General features: G+C 47.9%; 1 protein-coding gene across 1 annotated transcript; it reads right to left on the bottom strand.

The window, feature by feature from the left end:
- Positions 1–728: 728 nt before the first annotated feature.
- Positions 729–20,374, bottom strand: GABRQ (gamma-aminobutyric acid type A receptor subunit theta). Its single transcript, XM_007993010.3, has 9 exons — positions 19,921–20,374; positions 17,824–17,912; positions 12,667–12,734; positions 11,090–11,310; positions 8,941–9,023; positions 8,404–8,541; positions 7,682–7,834; positions 6,481–6,737; positions 729–5,708 (listed from the first exon to the last, which is right to left on the bottom strand). The coding sequence occupies exons 1-9, from the start codon at positions 20,067–20,069 to the stop codon at positions 4,968–4,970; spliced, it is 1,899 nt and encodes a 632-aa protein (XP_007991201.2). The 5' UTR covers positions 20,070–20,374; the 3' UTR covers positions 729–4,967.
- Positions 20,375–20,663: the final 289 nt, after the last annotated feature.

Here is a 20,663-nt window from a genome sequence, read left to right on the forward strand (position 1 = left end):
GCCTGGGGTCAGAATGGGCTAGCTAGCTGGTCAGGGGCCAGGGAGAGACAGGACTAGAAGAGGCTCCCAAATGAACAAAGTCTTGTCCAAGGGCATACAGAGTGCTTCTGAGAGAAGCGGGTGGGGAGGAGTTGGTGGGTGGAGAGCTGGGGTCCATAATCTCCAATAAATCTTTAACCTCCTTTCCCAACCCAGAGTGATACTGGAGGGAGACTTCCCAAGAAGCTGGCGTAGTTCTACTCCCTTTTGTTTCTCTTTGAGAACACTACCTTGGAAGATATCACTTCTTTTAGGTTCTTTCCCCCAACCCTTTTGTTTTGTTTTGAGACAGTCTTGCTCTATTTCCCAGGCTGGAGTGCAGTGGCACGATTATGGCTCACTGCAGCCTTGACTTATGGGCTCAAGTCGGGGCTCTCCCCCTGTAAAATTGAACTAAACTTCCACCTTGTATTTTGACACCACAGTGGCCTGTTCTGTTTTAAAAGTTTTGCTTTAAAAGATTAAGAATGGCTTCTGCAAAAATCAAAACTAATTTAAACTGTGTTGTTGCTAATTCCCCTCAGCTTGAAAACTATGGTTTCCACTGTCCCGGGGTATGAGGAAGTCGATGTGCAAAGCTGTGGGAAGGCCATGGGAAGTGAGTGATGGAAGCCAGAGGTTTCCTGGGCCCAGACAGCTGTCCTGTGCAATATCTTCTAATCCAACAGAGAAGAAACACAATGACCTGGTAGAGTACTTGCTATTATATTTATTTTTCTCTTTTAGCTATTTACAAAATTTTATTTCAGTATATTTTTCAGAAGCATAATTTTATGTTTCTTCATATTTTACTTTGTTAAAGTCCGGACCAGTCAAGGTCTTTTTCATGCAAAGATGTACATTTAATGAGGACAAAGAAGCCACCTAGTCACCTCGTGAAGCTCTGCTGCTTTGTGCCCCTTTTTCGGTCAGGTCATCCAGAACACCCAGGTCTTGGTCCTTCTCCTCTTTTCTTGGTTTTCACTGCCTGGGCCCAGCATCACTTCTGAAGACCTGCATGTGTTTGATTTTACTGTATTTAATCTGCTTCACAGAATGTTACTGACTTGGCTGACCTCTGAAGAATCCCCCAGTACTGCCCTATGTCAGGCACCACAGCCAGTTGTGCTAAATTCGGGCACCTTTAGCTCTGCTGATGATTACTGATCCTGGGCATGCAGTCCGTCCGGCAAGATAATGAGTGCAAAGTCTCACACAAATTGAGTCAATAGAAGTGACGCTGAACAACTGGGCTATTTCATAATTTATCAAAGAGAAACTTTAACACCCTCCCCTGAAAACCCAACACTGATAATATAGATTTTATATTGATCACAGGACACTACACAACAAACACAAACACACTACACTTTTAGTAGGACGAGTCACGATTTCCTTTGATGTTGGGCTATGGAATCGCTAGAAAGTTACTGCTCATCACCACAGCAGGGTACCATGCGAGTGGATAGTTTAATAAATGCATTCATTAGTTAATAGCTTTAAGGGTTAGCTATTATATATATGGAATGAGGAAACCTCATTAGGAATGGCCATAGTCTCAGCAAAGCTCAGCTCTAAATATGCAAAGACTTTGCAGCCCTGCTATTAACAAGATGACATGAATTGTAAGAATACATTTGACAAGCTCTATTAAGACCCACCAGATCATCCATGACCTGTGCAAAGGCACCTAACAGCGGCAGATGGAACTGGCAAGAACTTGGTAGGAAATTCCCTACAACAAAATGACACTTCAGAAGACAGACAGGGGTATCCTTCCCATGATAGTGGCAAAGAAGGAATCCTCGGGGGCGGGGAGTCGATGAGAAGGAAAGAAATGGAAGGTGGGTAGAAGAGTAAAATAGGGGTTGCTGCATCCCAGATGCTGCCCAAGCTCCAAACTACCAAGCATTCTGCATTTCCAGAGTTACTTGGTGTGAGGTGACGAGAGGGAGGGGATGGAGGCAGCCAGCTGGATGGGGGGTGGGTGACTGCAGGCTGGGGTGGGGCTGGGAAGGGGTTGGGGACAGCTGAGGACTCAAATGACGCAGACGACAGACCACATACAAGACTCAACGAGGGGAGATCTGGCAATGTGCAGGCTAAAATGACCAAATCCATAGCAAACTCAGAAGGTTCATGTTCCTGAAAGGGTGTCACTGCCAAATCTCCACCTCATTTTGACACTTAACCTACAGAGTATGAGTCGCAGTAGAGTTCAACTGCTCTCATTGCAGCACGTTAGGGCAAGATATTCTTTTTAAGGTATAATATTATATCTAGCTCTACGGATCTATAGAGATATTTACAACTGGCCTCGCTGCCCTTCCTCTGTGCTGTGAAGCCTTCATGTGCATTGCTTCCAGACAAATCTTAAAACCCTCCTTTTCTTCCCACTGCTCCAATCTCCCTTTATGGCTTTATCCCAAATGAACTGCTTGCTGCCACAAGGATGAAAGCATCTCCAGGGTCCTGGAGACCCAAATCCACGTCAACCAACCAAGGCTTAGGCTCCAAGAAGCCAGCTTGTTAATAGCCATGTTGGGAGCTTCAGACATGAGGTCACTGCTCTCCCCTCAACCTGAATCTCTATATGGGGTATCCAAAAATAAAGAGGCAATTTTAGCTCTTCCAGTGGTAACTTTCTTGTTTTCAAATGTCATACAAGATTTGTGTGTGTGTATGTGTGTGTGACTGTGCAAGTGTCTATTCTCAATGCCTCTTTCAGCCTCACTCCCCAGCCTGTTACCCCTAAACATGTTCTTCTAGGACAAAGTGAAATGCTCAGTACTTGCAGCTTCTTCCATGGATTGACCACTTCCTACCTCAAGGCACTAGCTTACCACTTCTTAGGACTACATTCACTTCCTCAGTCTTCTATCTAGGAGACAGCACAGATGGATGGAGGGACAGGGCAAAGAGTGGAAGGGAACCGGGAGATGCTGCTCCCTGGAACAGGAAGTTGGAAAGAAACAGTCAGTAAAGCAGCCCGGCCAAATAGGGCCCCTCCACCGTATGGGAGCAGGCCAAGGGAATTCTAGTGATTCTAGAAGGGTCACCAACAGGGAATACATATGCTTTCAGGGGTATTTCCTTTCACACCCATCCAAATCAGATAAACATAGATATGCAGACATGCCCTTATATACATGCACTCAGCATAGACCCAGTGTACACAAGCACACACACACATACATAAGCCACACTTTTACAGGGATGTACACACACAGGCATGCATCCACATGTAGATACAATTCTATACACACCAATGTAGATTTACACCACTAGACACAGGACTGTACAGCTTCTCAAATGGTTGTATATGTATACACACCCACCCTGATGCATATGCATACACCCAGGTATATACAGAAACACAAACACAGAAGCACAGTTAAAAGGGTGAGTGGGTAGAGGGCTAAGGGACTGAGGGAGAGACTGCAAAGGGAGGAAGAGGCGGCATATGTTGAGTGCTCAGCGAAGTTCACTCCCTCACAACCTCCATCAGTGAGGTGGAGCTGCTTGGCAAGTTGGAATGCTGGCCAGTCCTACTTCCGTTAGGGGCCTTGCTCAGTGGGCAGAGTGTGTTCTCCACCTGCTCACATCACGTTCATTGGCTTGTCACCAGCCTATTCCTGCAGAGATGCCCCAGGTGCTGTAGGATGTGGTGGGGGCTCTCTGGAGCACCCTCCTTGGGGAGGGAAGAAAAGGGAATTCCTCAGTTGAGAGTCAGGAGAAAAAAGACAAGAAAGAGCAAGTGGGGTGGATCTACCACTCACTGGCTGCACATCCTTAAGCATGTGGCATAAGCTCCATTCATTTTCCTTGGAACACTGGGGACAATGTGCTTTGCCTTCCCTGGCTTACAGGGCTCCTGTGAGGCTTCAGTGATGTAATGGGTCAGGGAGCTTGTTGACACTTACTGTGCACTAGACAAATAGAAAGGATTAGTATATAGATTTACAATAGTCATCTGCTAGTCTAGATCAGATGGTAAAAGAGCAAGTGTGAATTATCCTAACCTTAGTGTTTATTCACCAAGTGCTGTAACTGGTGATCAACTCAGCAACTGATAGAAAGCTAACTCCTCACTTAGACAGATGTATTGAATCTCTATTGTCAAGCATTCTGAAGCAGAAATATAGGCAAGACAAGTTCCAATCCCTCCGAAGAGGCCAGCTCAACTGTGTAACTTCCAACCTGACATCATCCCCTACCCTCTGCCAACCCCACAAGCTGGGTATGTGCTCTCTCATCCTGATGTCTCACTCTGCAGCCCCACCCACCCACATTCCCCTCCCACCCTTGCATCTAAACACCACACTCAAATGCAGCAAATACAGTAGGGGAAAGGCACTTACAAATGCTCCCTAAGTTTCCTACAGGCAGTTCCCTGAACTTCCAAGCCATGGTTAGCCCTTTAGCTGTGAACCCCAGCCCAACCCAGCTTGACGTTCTTTTATAAAGCCCTAAGCAGAGGGTGAGCAAGATCCATAATCCCTAGGAGGAAACAAAAAAAGAAGAAAAAATGTAATGAAAAAGAAATGTTGACACCTCAGTGGGGACAGAAAAGCCCCCAGAAACGTTTGTGGGCAAGGCCCAGATCCTTGCCCCATTCCCCAACCTGGCTCTTCTCTGTCCTCTAAACACTTCCAGGGGCTTTTCTATGCTTATTTCTTGTTACAAGTCTTTGAAAAGGTGAGAGTCTTCTAGCTGGAAAGGAAATCCATGTGCTGTTTACCTCCAACTCCTACTCAATCCCTTCCCTTCCAGCTAGAACATGTTCTTTCCAATTACTCCCCACCTCATGTTTATAAAGAGAAGTATGAACTCATTGGATTGCCCAAATAATCACAAAATAAAAGGAACAAAGGAAAGAGGGAAAAACCCAAAAGAAACTGTGAAATGAGCACAGCACAGTGCTCCTGCCCTTCTGGAGCACTGGGGGACTAATACATATGGTATACCCAGTAAACAATGTTGAATAACCCAAAGGCCAGAGGGAAGAGGAACCGGGACCACTTGTCAACCTTAGGGACGTAGTCAGGGTTAAAGAGATCAAAGGAGAACCCTTCAGTGAAGGAGCACCCAGGGCTTGGGGGGCAACTATCCTCAGACTCTGAGCTATTGTCCTTCTCATGGCCATGGGCCATGAGCTCATCCTCATTAAGGACCCAGGTACTGTTAGTATCACACTTGAGTTGCTCCTCAACGGCAAGGCAGCCGCTCTTGACACTGTTGTCATCAAGGTCCCAGCCTGCTTCTTGCACACCCTTCTTGCCATCGTGAAGCATGGGCTTCCCACTGGGGCCATGACCATGGTGCTCATCTGAGCTCAAGCTCTCATCGGAATCTTCATGGTCATGGGTAACACCACGGCCATGGGCTTCGGCACGGTTGCGGATTTCGGTAGGAATAATACTGTCATCAGCCTGGAAACCATTAAAGCGAACACCATAGCTGTGCCGGGCCTGCTCTGAGGTGGAGGGGAGATCACTCAGGCTTTCTCCAGTGGCCAGGGGGGCCTGGCCTGAGAGAGAAGTGAGTGGGCTGAGGCTTTCCGAGGTGGCCAGCTGGGCCTGCTCGGAGGTGGACGTCAAAGAACCGAGGCTTTCCAGGCTTGCCAGGGGGGCCTGCGCTGGGGTGATGGGGAGAGAGCTGACTCCGTCTTCCACGTTAATCAGGCCATCCTTTGAGGAGATAATGGATAGGCTCATCAGTTTCATATCGCCTAGATGGATATGCACTGGGGGGAGGGAGGAGGGAAGGGACTTCCCTCATCAGCACTTGCAATGTTACTGCTGATCTCTTTGACAGATAGAGCCAGCTCCTCTTGGGGTCTCTGGTGTTCAAGGGGTGAGGAACAGAACCAATCAGCTGTTAGCATGCAAGGGAAGGCTATGGAGGCTGCCAAGCCAGTGTCTCGCTGGGGGCAGCTGCTCCCTCAGGAGTGCTGTGTGGTGGGTGGATGCCTGCTCAGGTAGGCAGGACCGGGCTTTCTGCGAAGGAGGGAGGTAGCTGGGCATTAACATACTGCCCACAGCAAAAGCCTCAGCATTGCCTTGGGAGTCTGAAGTGCCAAGGAAGGAGGGGTAGGTAGGCCAGCCTCTCCGGTGACTGTCTTCCTTTCAGCCTCCCTGTGCCCATCTTCCCTTCCAGCTTCATTGCCTGCTCTGGAAGCATGCAAAGTGGATCAAATTCAGACCAAAGGTCTGGAGAAATTTAGCTCTGCCACTTACTTGCCTTGTGACCTTGGACAATGATCATCTATAAAGGAGTGATGGGAAATAGTACTACTTTTTATATGTTGTGTGTGCTCTGTGTGTGTGTGTGTGTTTTGCATGTGTGCCCATGTGTGTGTGTGCATATTTAAAAAGCTAAGAAATGCAAAAGGGTCAAAAGCGCTAAGCCTGGGCTCAAGAGGTGCTCAGGGAAAGCTGATTGTCAGTCAAAAAGTCAAACCTGCACATTTCCCACCACCACTTGCTGGTAGCGGTAGCGGGCAATGACTCTTCGGGGTCTCCTGCGTCGCCTAGGCTGGCGCCGAGGTCCTCGACTGTAGAAAAGATAGTTGATGTAGACATACTCCAGCAAGGACAGGAACACAAAGAACAAGCACACGAGGATATAGATATCAATGGCCTTGATACAGGAAATGTTGGGGAGCTTATCCCGCAGATGTGAGTCGATGGTGGTCAGGATGAGCATTGAAGTTAGGCCTGTAAGCAACACAGTACAGGCTTAGTCTCCTCTGATGGCTAACATTCTTGGCAACCTATTGGGCCCACAGCCAAACATCGTATTTGGGATGAGGAGGGCCCACAGCAAAGGCCTTCAGCTCTCTCTTTATTCCTTTTCCCCCATCTTTAAACTCAGCCTATGCTTCAATGGTTCAGTGACTTCCTATTGCTCTTAGGGTCAAGTCTCAAACCTCCAGCCATGGCTTCATAGCAATTGACATCTTCAGCCCCACCTTGTCCTATGATGGCTGCTTTCCCTTTTGCCTTTCTTTAGTTATTGGGAAGGTTTTCTGAGCCCTAAACTATCACACAAATGCAAAGCTTTAGTCCAGAATGTACTCCTAAAGAGGGAGGCTGAGGAGTCTGCCCACAGATGGTGAAGGAGAAACCAGACCTGGATCTGGGACACACTGACATTCTGCTAGGTGGGGCCAGACAAACCAGGGAGTTGATCTCTTAGGTCTCTTCTTGGTACTGCTCAAAAATTTTTCATGACTCCCCATGCTTAGACATAAAGTACAAGGTCTTCCTAATCCTGACCAGGCTGTCTTTCTGCTGCTCTCCTCATCTCCTCAGCTCCTCTTTCAGACATCCTGTGATTTAGCCCGCTTTTAATGGCCCCTATGATCTAAACTTATGACTTGTCCATTTACTTATGGATTCAAGAAATAATGAATTCTGGTACTCGGGGCTCAACAGGCCAAGATTGCAACCTTGATTTTTTTTTCACATCTGTCTCTAATGTTGGTCTCTCTATTGGGGATTGGCTGTGCACCTGTACGTAGGTACAAATGTCTATTGGAAAAATCCTTATTTCCTTGCCTGTGTAGTCACACACTGTTCCAGGTACTTTTTCCTTACTCTCAACTTTTTTCCTGAGCCAAATGACGCAAATTCCGTCCAGGGACAGAGACAGAACCTACCAATTGTCACCCTGGCTGCAGAGGAATCATAGTTCATCCAAAATGATATCCAAGAGGTAATAGTGGTGAGGACAGTAGGCCAGTAGACTTGCACAAGGTAGCTGTTAACTTCCCTCTGAACCTGGAACTTCAGTATCAGGCGTATGTAGGAACCTGGCAAGGAGACACGCTGGAATTAGGGTAGCAGGGCTGAGGGGCATTTGCAGGGTGGAGACGTACAGGATGGAGAAGGAGGGGAGGAGGGGAGAGCAATGGGCAGTTCAGCTTGTAATACTCCATCCAGAGGCATCCAGCTTGGGCAGACCGCGGATCTGGTTCTGTTTGTTGCACCAGCAGGTCAGTGACAATGGCATATCTCAGTAGGCGCATGAGCATAGCAAATCTGCTCTCTCCACCTTCCTTTCTCGCTTGCTCCATGTTAGGTGAAGTTTTGGAATGGGTGAGGCAAGAGATGTTCCCAAAGTGCAAGCAGATGGAGGGTGAAAGACCAGCCCTGAGAGGAGCATGAATCTTTTACACCTGCGGAGTGTTGTGAGCCTGGCTAAGTGCTTCCACAGCCATTCCTCATTGGCAGTGGATGAGCCATTGGGGCTTTATTAAGGGGGCCTGGAAGCAGTAGGAAATGGAAAAGGAGGCATCAGAGATTAGGAGCCAAAATCAGAGGCCACTAGGAGTTTATGGAGGAGACATGAGACAGGAGAGAAGGAATGGGTCAGACCCACCTGTGTAGAAATACACCTCCTTGCTAGTAATCGTCCTCCCCAGGAAAGTGAACTGAGGGATATGCAGCTCCTCAGTCATGTGGATGGCGTTCTCATTGTCATCCCAGAATAATATGATGTCTTCAATTGTGTAACCATCTGGGAAGGAGAGAAACAGAGGTAGTCTCAGATTCTTAGAAAGAAAGAAAAAAGACATGCTACAAGCTCCTACCCACTAACTTGCACACACTTTCCCAATAGGAAGGTGACATTTTCCCAGAGGACCGTTTATGCTCTAAAGACCACCTAGTCCCAGATGCCATATTTATACATCTATCCATCAATAAATCATCTATCACCTATCTATCTCTCTACCATCTTTCTCTCTTATTTCTATCATCTATCTATCCTCTATCATCTATTTATTTTGGGAGAGAGAATGGAGGGAGGGAGGGAGCACAGGAGATACACTGTTCCTTTTACTGTCAATTTAGCCTCTGCTTCCCTGATCACCACAGCCCCAAGTAGGGAAGAGGGGGCCATAGGAGACATACGTACAGCTCTCCACCACCAGGTTGCAGGCCTGCTTGTCCATAGGGAATTTATGCAGATCCAGGGAACAGGCTGCTGTAGTGGTGAGTCTGCAAAGGAAAACAAAAAGGAAGGAGAAAGTGAGTCAAGCCTAGGCAAACAACCATTGCTGAGGAAACTGCAGGGGTGGGGAGGGAAGAGTTACCCTGAGGACTGACCCATGTGTAGAAAGGACAGAGGAAATTTGTATGTGACGAAGTAACCAAGAGACCTGGCAGCACATAAACAGAGAACACATGTATGGCTGGCACGTCAGAAAACTGCAGGGTGTCAGATGGGAAGGGCCCTGGAGGAAACTGAATGCAGAGACGGAAGGGGGTGCTTCCTACAGAAGGAGTGAGGTTAGCAAGAGAAAACTGTGCTACACCAAATCAGCTGAGACTCCAGATGCAATGTGAAGTGCTGGTCTCAAGTGTGCATGTACATTTGGGAGCCTCAATCCAGGCCTGCCTCTGGCCACATCTGTACACAAGCCAGAGGTGCAGGCCTATGTGGGTATTGGGGACTAGCAAAATGTCAGCAGGTATGAAATGGACAGAAGGGATAAACATATCTGTGGTGGGCCATGGCACTGTTGACAGTACATGAAGTGGGCAGGAGCTTTAAGTTGCAACGTGGTGGGAGCATCCATAAGAAGAATCTGGCCAGGCGCAGTGGCTCACGCCTGTAACCCCAGCACTTTGGGAGGCCAAGGCAGGCAGATCAGGTCAGGAGATGGAGACCATCCTGGCTAACACAGTGAAGCCCCGTCTCTACTAAAAATACAAAAAAATAGCCGGGTGTGGTGGCAGTCACCTGTATTCTCAGCTACTGGGGAGGCTGAAGCAAGAGAATTGCTTGAACCCAGGAGGCGGATGTTGCAGTGAGCCGACATCATGCCACTGCACTCCAGCCTGGGCAACAGAGCAAGACTCCATCTCAAAAAAAGAAGAAGAAGAAGAAGAAGAAGAACCTGAGGGGGTCTCAGAGGTTCTGAGAAAGTAGAAGTGTCCAGTGGGAGAGAAGATAAAACACAAGCTCTCTACAGCCTCAGCTGGGAGGTTCTGCCCCAACCCTTATTCTGCCCTTCTCATCTGCTAACCCCAGCTGAGTCCCTTTCAATTGCTTCCTTGAAATAATTTCCATTTTGTACACTGGATATGGTGTATGCGTGCACGTGTGAGTGCATGTGTGTTTTTCTCCCTTCTATGAATCCTCCATGTAGCATTATTCAGCTCATTCTTCCTTTAAGTAGAACAAGTGTGACCAGTGACCTGTTCCCTGTGAGTCTTGTTATTTTCTGATTCCAGAGCCTGGGTCTGTGGGAAAGTGGATGGAAAAAGAAAAGAATGGAGCAAGAGCTCCACAGAGAAAGAGAAACCCAGATTAGATCTGTAAAAACCGTAAGAGCCGAACCTTGGTAGCTACTTCTCAGACACATTTTCTGAGCTAAACTGATCTCTTGCATATGTCTTTGGAGACGGTTTGTAAGAGATGCCACTTTGAGAACCCTGGTGACTGTCTCCTATGCTATAACTAGACTAGTGAGGAGTTTCACCTTGCAATTGTTCTGTGTGTATGGAGAGCCATAGACCAGAGACCCATGCCACACACACTCTGCCCCTCCGCACTCCTGGGGGCCCTGCATGATGCAAATATGACTGATGGCAGAAAGCAGGCCCCCTCATTCACTGCATGGACTTCAGCATTCATCTTCTCCCTCCCTCACTGCGTAGGAGAGAAAAGACAAAGATAAAGAACAGAATGCATGCAACACTAAGGTGGAGGAAGAAGTCTTTTAGTTGAGGGAATCAAGGAGGACTTCTTGACCAAGGGGGCATTTGAGTTAGGGATTTCAGGGTGGGCAAGGTTTCAATTCATGGAAAGGGGGAAAGGACTGACCAATCCAGACAGAAGGAACAGCAGAAACCAAGGTGTGGGGACAGAACAGCTAAGGGTGTCTATGCGAAACTGAAATTTCCACTTTGGCTACTAGGTCGAACAAGTGAAGGGGGAAGTTCAAGACGGGTTTGGAAAGCAGTGGGTGCCTTTGTGTGTCCCTTAGAGTGTGTTTGTAGAACATTCCATAGGAAGAAGGAAGTCTGCTGGGACATCCCCAGACCCCTAGGGGACTCACCGGATGCCATACCGCACCGTTCCATCTGGGTGAAGCTGAAACACGCGATTTTCCACAGTCACATCATGCACGAAAGCATCCTTGCTATTCAGAAAGTAGCAGTCAGGGACCCACAACTTCTCATGCATCCGATAGTCCAGGGTCAAGTTCAGGGTGGTCTCATAGTATGCTAAGCGTGAATCTTTCCAAGTCTGATGAAAAAACATCGTGATCGTGTAGTCCTGGGAAGATAAATGTAAACCCCAGTTGTAAGTTTGGTTGTCCAGCGCTCCGTCCTTGGTGTGTGTAGGGTATGTGTGTATGTGTGCATGCACGTGTGTATGCAAGTGTATGAAGTATATCATAACTATATACAAGTGCATGAAACATACAGATGTTTAAAGAAATAATAAAATGTATCTTGTGTAATTAAAATCCAGGTTAAGAAACAGAATATTACCAATAACTTTCAAACCCCAATGTATCTCTTCTAGAATATATTTCCCTCACATCCCCAGCAGCAGCCATTATCCTAGATTTTATGATAATTCCCTTGCTTTGTGTTAGAGTTTTATTGTCTATGTATTGCTGGAAAACATATTGCTTAGTTGGACCTGTTTTTAAAATTTTATCTGAATGAAATAATACTGTATGTATTCATCATTTGCTTTTTTCACTCAATATTATCTGTGAGATTCACTCAGGTGGACATGTGTAATTATAATTTGTTCACTTGATTTTCTGGATAATATATGAATGTACCACACAGATTATCATGTGAATATGCATACCAAAAGCGTGATGAAATAAAAATGATGAAGTAGAAGTTCCACTTTACATCCCTGCCGAGAGCCAAGAGCCAGAAAGCTGCAGAGGGTTCCCAATGCTTCTGCTTCATCAACATTGGTATTGTCTAACTTTTGACTATTGCTAATCTGGTATGTAGTGGGTTCTCACTGTGGTTTTATTTTGCACGACTAACAAGGCTAAGCATCTTTTCATATGTTTCATATATTTACCTGCTGTTTAATTTTCTTCACAGAAGTGATATGCTTGTTCACATTTTCTGATAATTTTTCTATTGGTTTAAAAATATTCTCATTAATTCACAAAATGATGCATATTTTGAATATCAGTTCTTCATGCTGCATGTATCTTAGTCCACTGTGATTGATCCTTTCACACTTGTTATAATGGTTTTGTTTGTTTTGTAAAACAGGAGTTCCATAAATTTGGTTACACAGAATTTCAATGTAGTTGAAATTACTAGATTTATTTTGTGTGGTCTGTGTTTTCTGTGTCTTTTCAAAGAAATCCTACTGCAAGACACAAAGCCAGTGTTCTACACTATCTTAAAAGCTTCATAAGCCTTTCACTTTTAAGTCTATAATCCATCTGGAACCGAGTTTCTGGATGTGGTGTTGTGGAGGGGTTGAATTAATGTAGTTTTTATTCTGAGTGGCTGCAGTGTCCCAAACCAACCTTGTTCCTTTATGTGAGTTCTGTCACAGGTCAGAAGAACTGGACTTGGATTATGAGCCTGCTCCTTGTTCCATGTCCTCTGTTCCCAACCCCATGGCTGGAACTAACACACTTACCATATTCATTTCTGAGATCTGTTCAATGCTGGTGACATAAATAGATATTCTCACAGGCACGGGGGCACCTAGAAGACAGAAAGACGCAATTATATGAAAGGTAGAATAAAGGTTAAGAGCATAAACTTGGGAGCCAGACTGCCTGGGTTTGAACCTTCTTTGACACTTGTTAGTTGTGTGATCCTGAGTAAGTCGCCTGACCCTGCTGAGTCTTAGTCTCCTCGTGGGTAACATGGGGATAGTGATAGCGCTGATCTCATGGTTAGAGCGAGGCCTGGCCCACGATACGTGCAAAGGAAGGGGTCAGGGCAAAAGAAAGAGAACGTAAGGGGATGAAGCACTCCTTCGAAACGTTTTCCTGATAAAAACTGAAAAGCAATGAGCCCCAAAGCAGGGGCCAAGATTCATGGTTGTGTGTGCACATGTTTGTGTGTGTGAGTGAATGTGTGAGCGTGTTTGTGGGAGTACGTGTGTGTGACTGTGTGAGCTGTGTATATCAGTATGTTCGTGCATGTGAGTGAATTTGTGTGTTCATGTGCAGGTGAATGTGCCAGTGTGTGTAAGCATGTTTGTGTGTAAGTGAATGTGTGAGCATGTTTGTGCTCTTGAGTGTGTTGTATGGAAGTAAATCTGTGAGCATGTGAATATGTGTAGGTGTGTTGTCGTGTGGGAGTGTATGATTGTGTTCATGTGCAAGTGAGGGTATGACCATGCGTGTCTGTGAGCTTGTCTGTGTGTGAGAGTGAATGTGTGAACATATACATATGAGTTTATGTGAGGATGTCTGTGTGTGAATATGTGAGGGTGGTTTTGTGGGACTGAACCTATGAGCATGTCCATAAGTATGTGTTTGTGTGGAAGTGTGAGTGAATGTGTGAGTGTGTGCATGTATTAGGATATGTGAGCCTGTTCATGTGTTTGTGTATTTGTGAGTATGTCCATGTGTGAGTGAACGCATGCACATGTTCATGTTTGTGAACTAGTGTGTTGACATAAGTGTACATGAGAATGTTTGTGTATTGAGTGATGTGTCCACCTGTACTGGCATAGTCACGTATATGGAAGACTATATTAGCATGTTCGTGTATGTGAGAATGCTCATGTGTGGGTGAATGCAAGAGTGTGTGTGTAAGCATGTTAATGTCCATGCACCTATCAATACAGATGTGCGTATTTTCAGGTGAGTGAATCTGTGAGTATATTGTGAACACGTTCACGTGTGTGAGTGAATATGCGAGTGCTTTCATGTATGTGGGCATGCTCTTGCATGAATGAAGGTGTGATTATGTTTATGTGTGTATGTGTGAGCATGTGTTTGCATGTGAGGATGTTTGTATGTGTCGTGTTTTTGAGTGAATTTGTGAGTGGGCATATTTGTGTGTGGGTGAATGTGAGTATATTCATATGTGTATGTAGATGTGGGAGCATGTTTGTGTGTATGTGTTAATGTGTGAGTGAATTTGAGTGTGGTATTGTATATAATGTGTGTAGTAAATGTGTGAGTGTGTGTGTGAGCATGTTAAAGTGTGTGAATAAATTCGTGAAGGTGTTTGGATGTGTGAGCATGTTTATGTGAGTGAATGTGTGTGCATGTAAGTGTGTTAATGTGAATAAATGTGCATGTGTTTGTGAGCATGTCTGAGTTTGAGTGAATGCATGCATATGATCATGTGTGTATGTGGGCTTGTGTGTTTGGTGTATGTGAGCATGCTAATATGTGAGTAAAAGGGAACGTGTGATCATGCTCAGTGGGTGTGTCTATGTGTGAGAATGAATTTGTGAGCGTGTTCACATGAATGGGTGAGTGCACAGGAGAGGGTAATTGTGTGTGTTAATGTGTGAGTGTGACAGTGTGTGAATGTCTGTGTTAGTGTACTTCTGCCTCCTAGCTTTTTTCACACCCCGGTGTTAGCACTGTCCACTTGCAGGACTCACATGTGTTCATGGATGTGAAAATATGTAGTAAACTGTAAGGCACTGTGGGCAAATGCATTTTTATTGTTCGCTTCTCAGCTCAAAGCTTTCTACAGCCAGTCCCACAGCAAAGCCCTTAAGTCTCCATGTATTACATCACACTGCTGCTAGGGAAACATGCATGATGCTTGCAATTCAGCCTGCTGGTTTTACTGCAGGCTGATTGCCCAGAAGCTGAGCTGCAAAGAGAGAAATGTGTTATTCCAAACCCAAAGCTTCACAAAGGAAAGCTCTATTGGGAATAAGCATCTGAATGGCAGCCGTGAAATAAATGAGCCTCTGTGTTAGGGTACAGCCCAGACTCCAGCATCCAGGCCTGTTGTGAACAAGCCCCAGAAAAGTGTTATGTGGTGACAGGAGTTCCGAGAAACACAGTTCTTGATGACTGCCTTTTGGGCTCCCCACGTGCCTTTAGAGAAGGGAAGCTGTGTTAAGCAGGCAACAAGCTCCAGAGGGGCCAGGCAGCCAGCTACACCTCAGTGTTAGACTTCTCTAGACCATTCCGCATGATTCAGGCAACTCCTTTCCTTATGGTGGAATGCTGACAACCCCGAAGGGCTAGGCCAGAAACCTAGTTCAACTAGGACTCCTAGTTGAAAGGAAAGCGGGAGCTGAAATGCAGTTCACATTCCCCTCACCAAGCCATGAGTCCTAGCACAGGGATGCAGCTCAGAGGAAGGGGACATTCTTCTAAGTTATCCCCTTAAAGGGGAACCTTTTGTGCTAGTAGTGGTCAGGATGAGAATTTAGATGAGGAATCCCATATCCTTAAATGGATAATGGGGGTGGGGGGCATGAGAAATGTCATATCCTTAAACGGATAAAGAGGTGGGGGTGGGGGTGGGGGATGAGAAACGTCCTGATAAGGAGTCCAAATACCATGTCTAGGATGGTGGCCCCAGTACATCACTGTCCCACCCTGCCCCCTCAGGAAGGCAGGAAAAGTGGTGGGAGTAATCACCTCCCTTTCTCCTGGAACCTTTGCTGCCTCAACTCCTCTTCCTACCTAGCAGATGAATGAAGGAATGATGAAAATATCTCCTTCACTCCTTCACAACATGGGGTGCCTAAATCATGCCAGGTGCTAAGCTAGGTGAAGCCCTCAAGGGCGGTCTTTTGCCACAATGCACAGTCCCAGTTCTCTTGCCCAGAAGGAATTGGCTTTGTTAATCTTCTCTGGATCCTCCTCCTCCTTTTCATCCTCCTCCTCTTCTCATTGTCCTCCATATGCCAGGAAGGAATAAGGCTGTTGTTTGAACTGGACCACAGTTAAGTGAGGCCTCTGCATGTGGGGTATATGTGTGGAAGTGAGGGGAGGTATGCCCTAAAACTCTACTCCACCTCTGACACAGGGGAATTTGACTCTGTGTCTAGTGGGGGAGCCCTGGAGTCCCCAAACGCTGACTGCCTTGGCCCAGCTATCCCATCAACTGGTCTCTCCTCCCACACCCACCATGCAACAGCCTCAGACCTAAAGCCTGTGGTGCCCCCTTCTGTTTAAATGCTAGAAGGTCCTGAGTTGTCCTTGCCCTCCTACCTTCATCTGTTTGGCTAAATCAAGCCAGGGATCCAGTTTTTCTCACACGCTGCAGGTGTGCACATCCACAAAGCTTAGGGTAACCCTCCCCAGAGATTGATTCTTGCCCCTGTTCCCTCCCCCTGGCCCTGGATGCCTGCAGAGATGGCAACCTGGCCCTGAAACAGTGGGGAGAATGTGGTTGGTGTACTCAAATGGTTGTTGGTCAGCCTCTGCTGAGAAACGTGAGAAGGCAAGACAAAAAAACGAAGTAGCTATTCCCATGTCACCCATTGGTGCTTGGTGCAACTAATCCAAAAGATCCCAAAGTCGCTGCCATACAAGGACGTGCTGCCTGTACTCTAACACCTGGATTCCCATATGGCCAGACCTTTATCCCTCCGGGACCCACCCAGAAGACACGCTGCTGTTTTTGCAATGAAAGAGCCTGCCTTCTGGCCCTTCTATCCTAGCTTCCCAGTATGCTCTCAGCTTTAATCCCTCGGGCTGTGCCTTCTGCTCTCAGACTCTGGAGGGAGCAAGGGAGCAAAGGGGGAAGCACCAGTTCAGGGTCCCACCTCCAAAGCTGAGGGCCCAGGGCTACCACCTTGGTTTTCCCGGTGGCGCTCCCCAGGCCAAACTGGTCTACCCAAGGGCCGAATCCTCTCAGCTGTGTTTTCTTAGGGTGGAGACAGAGTGTATTTGGAAGACCTCTATTCATATGCATAAATGCAGATCATTAGCTTTCATTAACCCTTTAGAGTGGGAGCTTCCTTTGAGCTGGAATGTAACTAACCTCTTTTTAATGTACCGTTTCTTTTGTTTGTCCTTGATCTAGGTTTTCTAGGTGTCCCCTGGGCTACGGAATGCTGCCTTTGCTATGCGGGGTCAGGGTAGGTTGCCTGTCGCTTAAAGTTGTGTGGTCCAAGCTAGTCGCCCTTTTTAAATGGGAGGCTAATTACGAAAATGGGGGAGGAACTGATGTATGATTTTCCTGGGGGGTTGTGTGTCAGTTTCTTTGTCACTTTTAATTTCAGCACCAGAGATCTGAGTAGTAGGCTGAGGAGTTTGGATTTTATTTGGTAGTTAGATAAAACCATTAAAAGTTCCTGAGGTGATCTATCTGGGTTTATAACGACCACACTGACTGCGGTGTATTGAATAGACTGGGAATGAGGGAGCTGAGGTGGAAGTGTCCAGTGCCTGGGTGAGTTAAGTACACTAGACAGAAAAGACCATGCTCTCAGTTTTGAACTGGCTGAATGGGACAAGTGCCCAGGGTGTGAAGAATGTGCTCAAGTAGAAGAACATATGTCCTCCCAGGAGCTGGAGCAGAAAACTCTAGCCTGAGAAACACGGCACGCTGCATCCTGTACACCCATTTCTGTACTTAGCTCTTTGTCAGCCACACCATTGTAAGGGGAGTGTGGAGGAGGTAGAAGGCCCTCATGTATCTGAAGGCAGAGAAGTGAGAGATATTACAGGGTGCAGAAGGCCTGGGGGTGCTTCCTTGCTGGTCTCTGCAGAGTCAGGAAGGTGGGGTCTGGAGAGGCACAGGTGTAGAGCCCACAGGGTACCACTGGTCAGCTTACAGGGCAGGGCTGGCTTGCTGTGTCTCAGCTTTAGGACACCTAACCCAAGTTCTCTTATGTCTGGATATGGCTTACCTCCAAAATTCGGTCTCAGGCGGACATCGTATCTTGACAGCACCCTGTCCAAAATCTGTTGAACCACAGCTTCATTTGCACAATCTTTGCTGAAACAGAGAAGTCATAAGTAAATGCTGGTCGATTTGGGGCCGACTTGCCAGTGGTTGCCTTGCTAGGGCCTTCTCTTCTCCAGCACATACGCAGACATGTCCAGTCATATGTGTACACACTCTCTCTCCCTGCTCCCCTCCCTCCCCATGGTGAGTCAGCCAGAAGCGCAGTGGTGACGCAGACTCCTCTTCCCCCCTATCTTCCCAGCTTTAATCCAGAGGGTGGGGCTCAGAGACTGGATCCCTGTTACCAGGCAGGACTTGTGGGGGTTGAAGAGAGGAGGCGGTAGGAGAAGGGGAGACGAAGAAGAGTGGGCAGATGAAAGCCCTCAGAAAAATGCATTACCTCAGCCCCCTCAAGAGCCCCATCTTGCAATCAGCCTGGGCGCTGTTTTCTAGGTTGGTGGGGGTCCTCCCTCCAGGGGCACCTGCTTGCCCCAGGAAAAGTCATCTTTCACTCTCAGTGCCCTCATAAGATGAGCTCAAAGTCACATTTTCCCTTACCTGGGCTAGGGCTGGGCATTTTTTTAGTCACTTTTATGTCAACCTTGTTTCTGTATGCCTCTGTTTTCCAGACTTGGCATATGGCATAAGACACACAGAGAGAGCCTTGCTGGTGTAGCTGAGATTTATGACCCTCATCCAACCAAACCATTTCAGATTCTTGGGGCTCAGAGCTCTCCTCGGAAAGACATCTATTCTGGGAGCAGGTATCTCTCTTGCTAAGCATGTGCTTCCACCCTGGAGGTGTCTTGGGTGAGCATAGGTAAGTGGACCCACCCCAGCTCTGTGGAGAGCTGACCTTTCCAGAGATCTCTGATATGCTCACCCAATTCACCTAGACCTTCAACAGGGCTCCTTCCCCAACAGGGCTTGTGAATCAGAACAGGCCCCGGCATCACTGTGACTCTTCGAATCTTTGACGCATTGCCCAGGGAACGTCAGCCCCTGCAAATGTGTGTGTGTGTGTGTGTGTGCGTGTGCGCGCGCGCATGTGTGCATGTTCACTGGCGCAGTATGGTATGTTGGGTTGAGGGCACTGCAGGGCTGTTTGCTGGAACCTTGCCAAACTAACACCCCCCCCCCCCCCGCCTTTTATGAGTACATGTTAATTTCTGGCTTGCCATTTAAACATTGTTAAAAATTACTCCTAATCATCTTTAATCAAAAATTTCATTTTGCAACATTCCAAAATGTGTACATGAATTATTCCCAAATTAAAGCAATGCATTCCCACCTGTTTCCAAGCACACATTACCCATGTGCCAAAGCTCAGGATCTGTGGCCACCCCAAATACACATTTCTGTGTGATTTACATGTAAAGGCTTCAGATATTCGCACACCCAAACAAACTTGAAATCAAAATGAGAAAAAAACCGGAATCTTCAAATATTTTCACACGACTAAGTACAAAAGCATACCCATCCCAGACCACACGATTCGTGGTTATTCAGACACGATCGCACTGTCTGGGCTCCGATGGGTTTGAGTTAATCATTTCTATCTGCCGCATTGGAAAGAGTCCCTCACCCGCTCAACACATGCATGCACGCGCGCGCGCCTCAGGGAATGGACTAAAATGTAGACTCAAACAGGTGTCTCTCCTGTCTATGTTTTGTGAATTGCCCATCATCCTGTACCCTTCTCCCCAATCCCACAGGTGCCAAAGCTGGGGAAAGCTGCCGGGAACCTTAAATCCTTGGGGATGGATGGACAGATCCTGGGACGAGGGCAACTCCCGCCCCCACCCCTCGGGCTGCGGTTTGGGCACACGCAGGGCTCAGTCAAGTTCCGCAGTAACAGGTGGGCGGAAGCACAGGGCTCCATTTCAACACCCCACTCCCACCTCACCCCTTCTAGGGGCCAATAGGCAGGGCCCGGGCGCCAGGGCTCAGCGAGCCCGGGTCCAAGTCCCCCTCAGCCCGCTCCGTCCAAGAGGCCAGAGGTCATCTGCCCGTCTCCATTCCCGTCCCCGCCATGCCTAGCCTGGCGGTTCCCGCTTACCAGTTGAAGAGGTTCAGGACGACTTCGGGCACAGCGGAGGAGAACTCGAAGTGGAATTTCGGGATGGGACTGGGGTAGTTGCCCTCCGCGAGCCAGGTCCTGATGAGCAGCAGGATCGCTGCGGCTCGCAGCATGCCTCGGATGCCCATGGCTGGGGCGTTCTGGGCGCCTAAAGGCGCGGGAGATGGGGCCTCGAAAAGCGACAGAGGTGGGGTGGGGAGTGGATCACTACTGGGGCCGGGGAAGGCGGGATTGCTGGCCCTTCCCCAGAGTCGCCTCTAAGGAGAGAGCAGCGAGGGCAAGGGAAGTAGGGGTTGCGGGGGTAGGCCCGGATACCGGAGGTGAGAGCCCGGGAAAAGCAACCACCCAGCAGCTCTGCCGGACGCAGCTCCCCCCAGGGCGCGCCCGGCAGCTGCGAGGTGCGCTCCGTCTGCTGCCACTCCTGGCTGCGACTGGGCGCAGATCCCAGCTCGCTGCTGGCTCCGCCCACTCCGACGGCGGCGCAGACCCAGCCAATCGGACAGGTGCTAGGAGCCGCACAAAAAGGCGCGCGCTCCTGCCTCCGCCCGCAGTTTGCGCGCCTCCCGGCCCCCGCCCCTTCAGGCTTCTGCAGTCTTTCCCCGGCCATCTCCAGACACAGACAGGGCGGGGCCGGGCTGGGGGAGGGGGAGGAGGGCTGGCTCCTCGGGGGTTGGGCGGGGAATCCGCCTCAAGGGGCACTGGGTCCTCTCTCTTCTCTGCAA

This window comes from Chlorocebus sabaeus, chromosome X (genome assembly GCF_047675955.1).
Source record: "Chlorocebus sabaeus isolate Y175 chromosome X, mChlSab1.0.hap1, whole genome shotgun sequence".
Classification (NCBI taxonomy): domain Eukaryota; kingdom Metazoa; phylum Chordata; class Mammalia; order Primates; family Cercopithecidae; genus Chlorocebus; species Chlorocebus sabaeus.

What these genes read in the sequence shown, in the direction of transcription:
- GABRQ (XM_007993010.3), bottom strand. Translation starts at nt 20,069, where the DNA reads ATGGGCATCCGAGGCATGCTGCGAGCCGCAGCGATCCTGCTGCTCATC. An exon ending in CCTGAGACCGAATTTTGGAG is followed by an intron (nt 12,735 to 17,823) that starts GTAAGCCATATC and finishes TCTGTCTTCTAG; the next exon opens with GTGCCCCCGTGCCTGTGAGA. An exon ending in CAACCTGGTGGTGGAGAGCT is followed by an intron (nt 8,542 to 8,940) that starts GTACGTATGTCT and finishes TCTCCTTCCCAG; the next exon opens with ATGGTTACACAATTGAAGAC.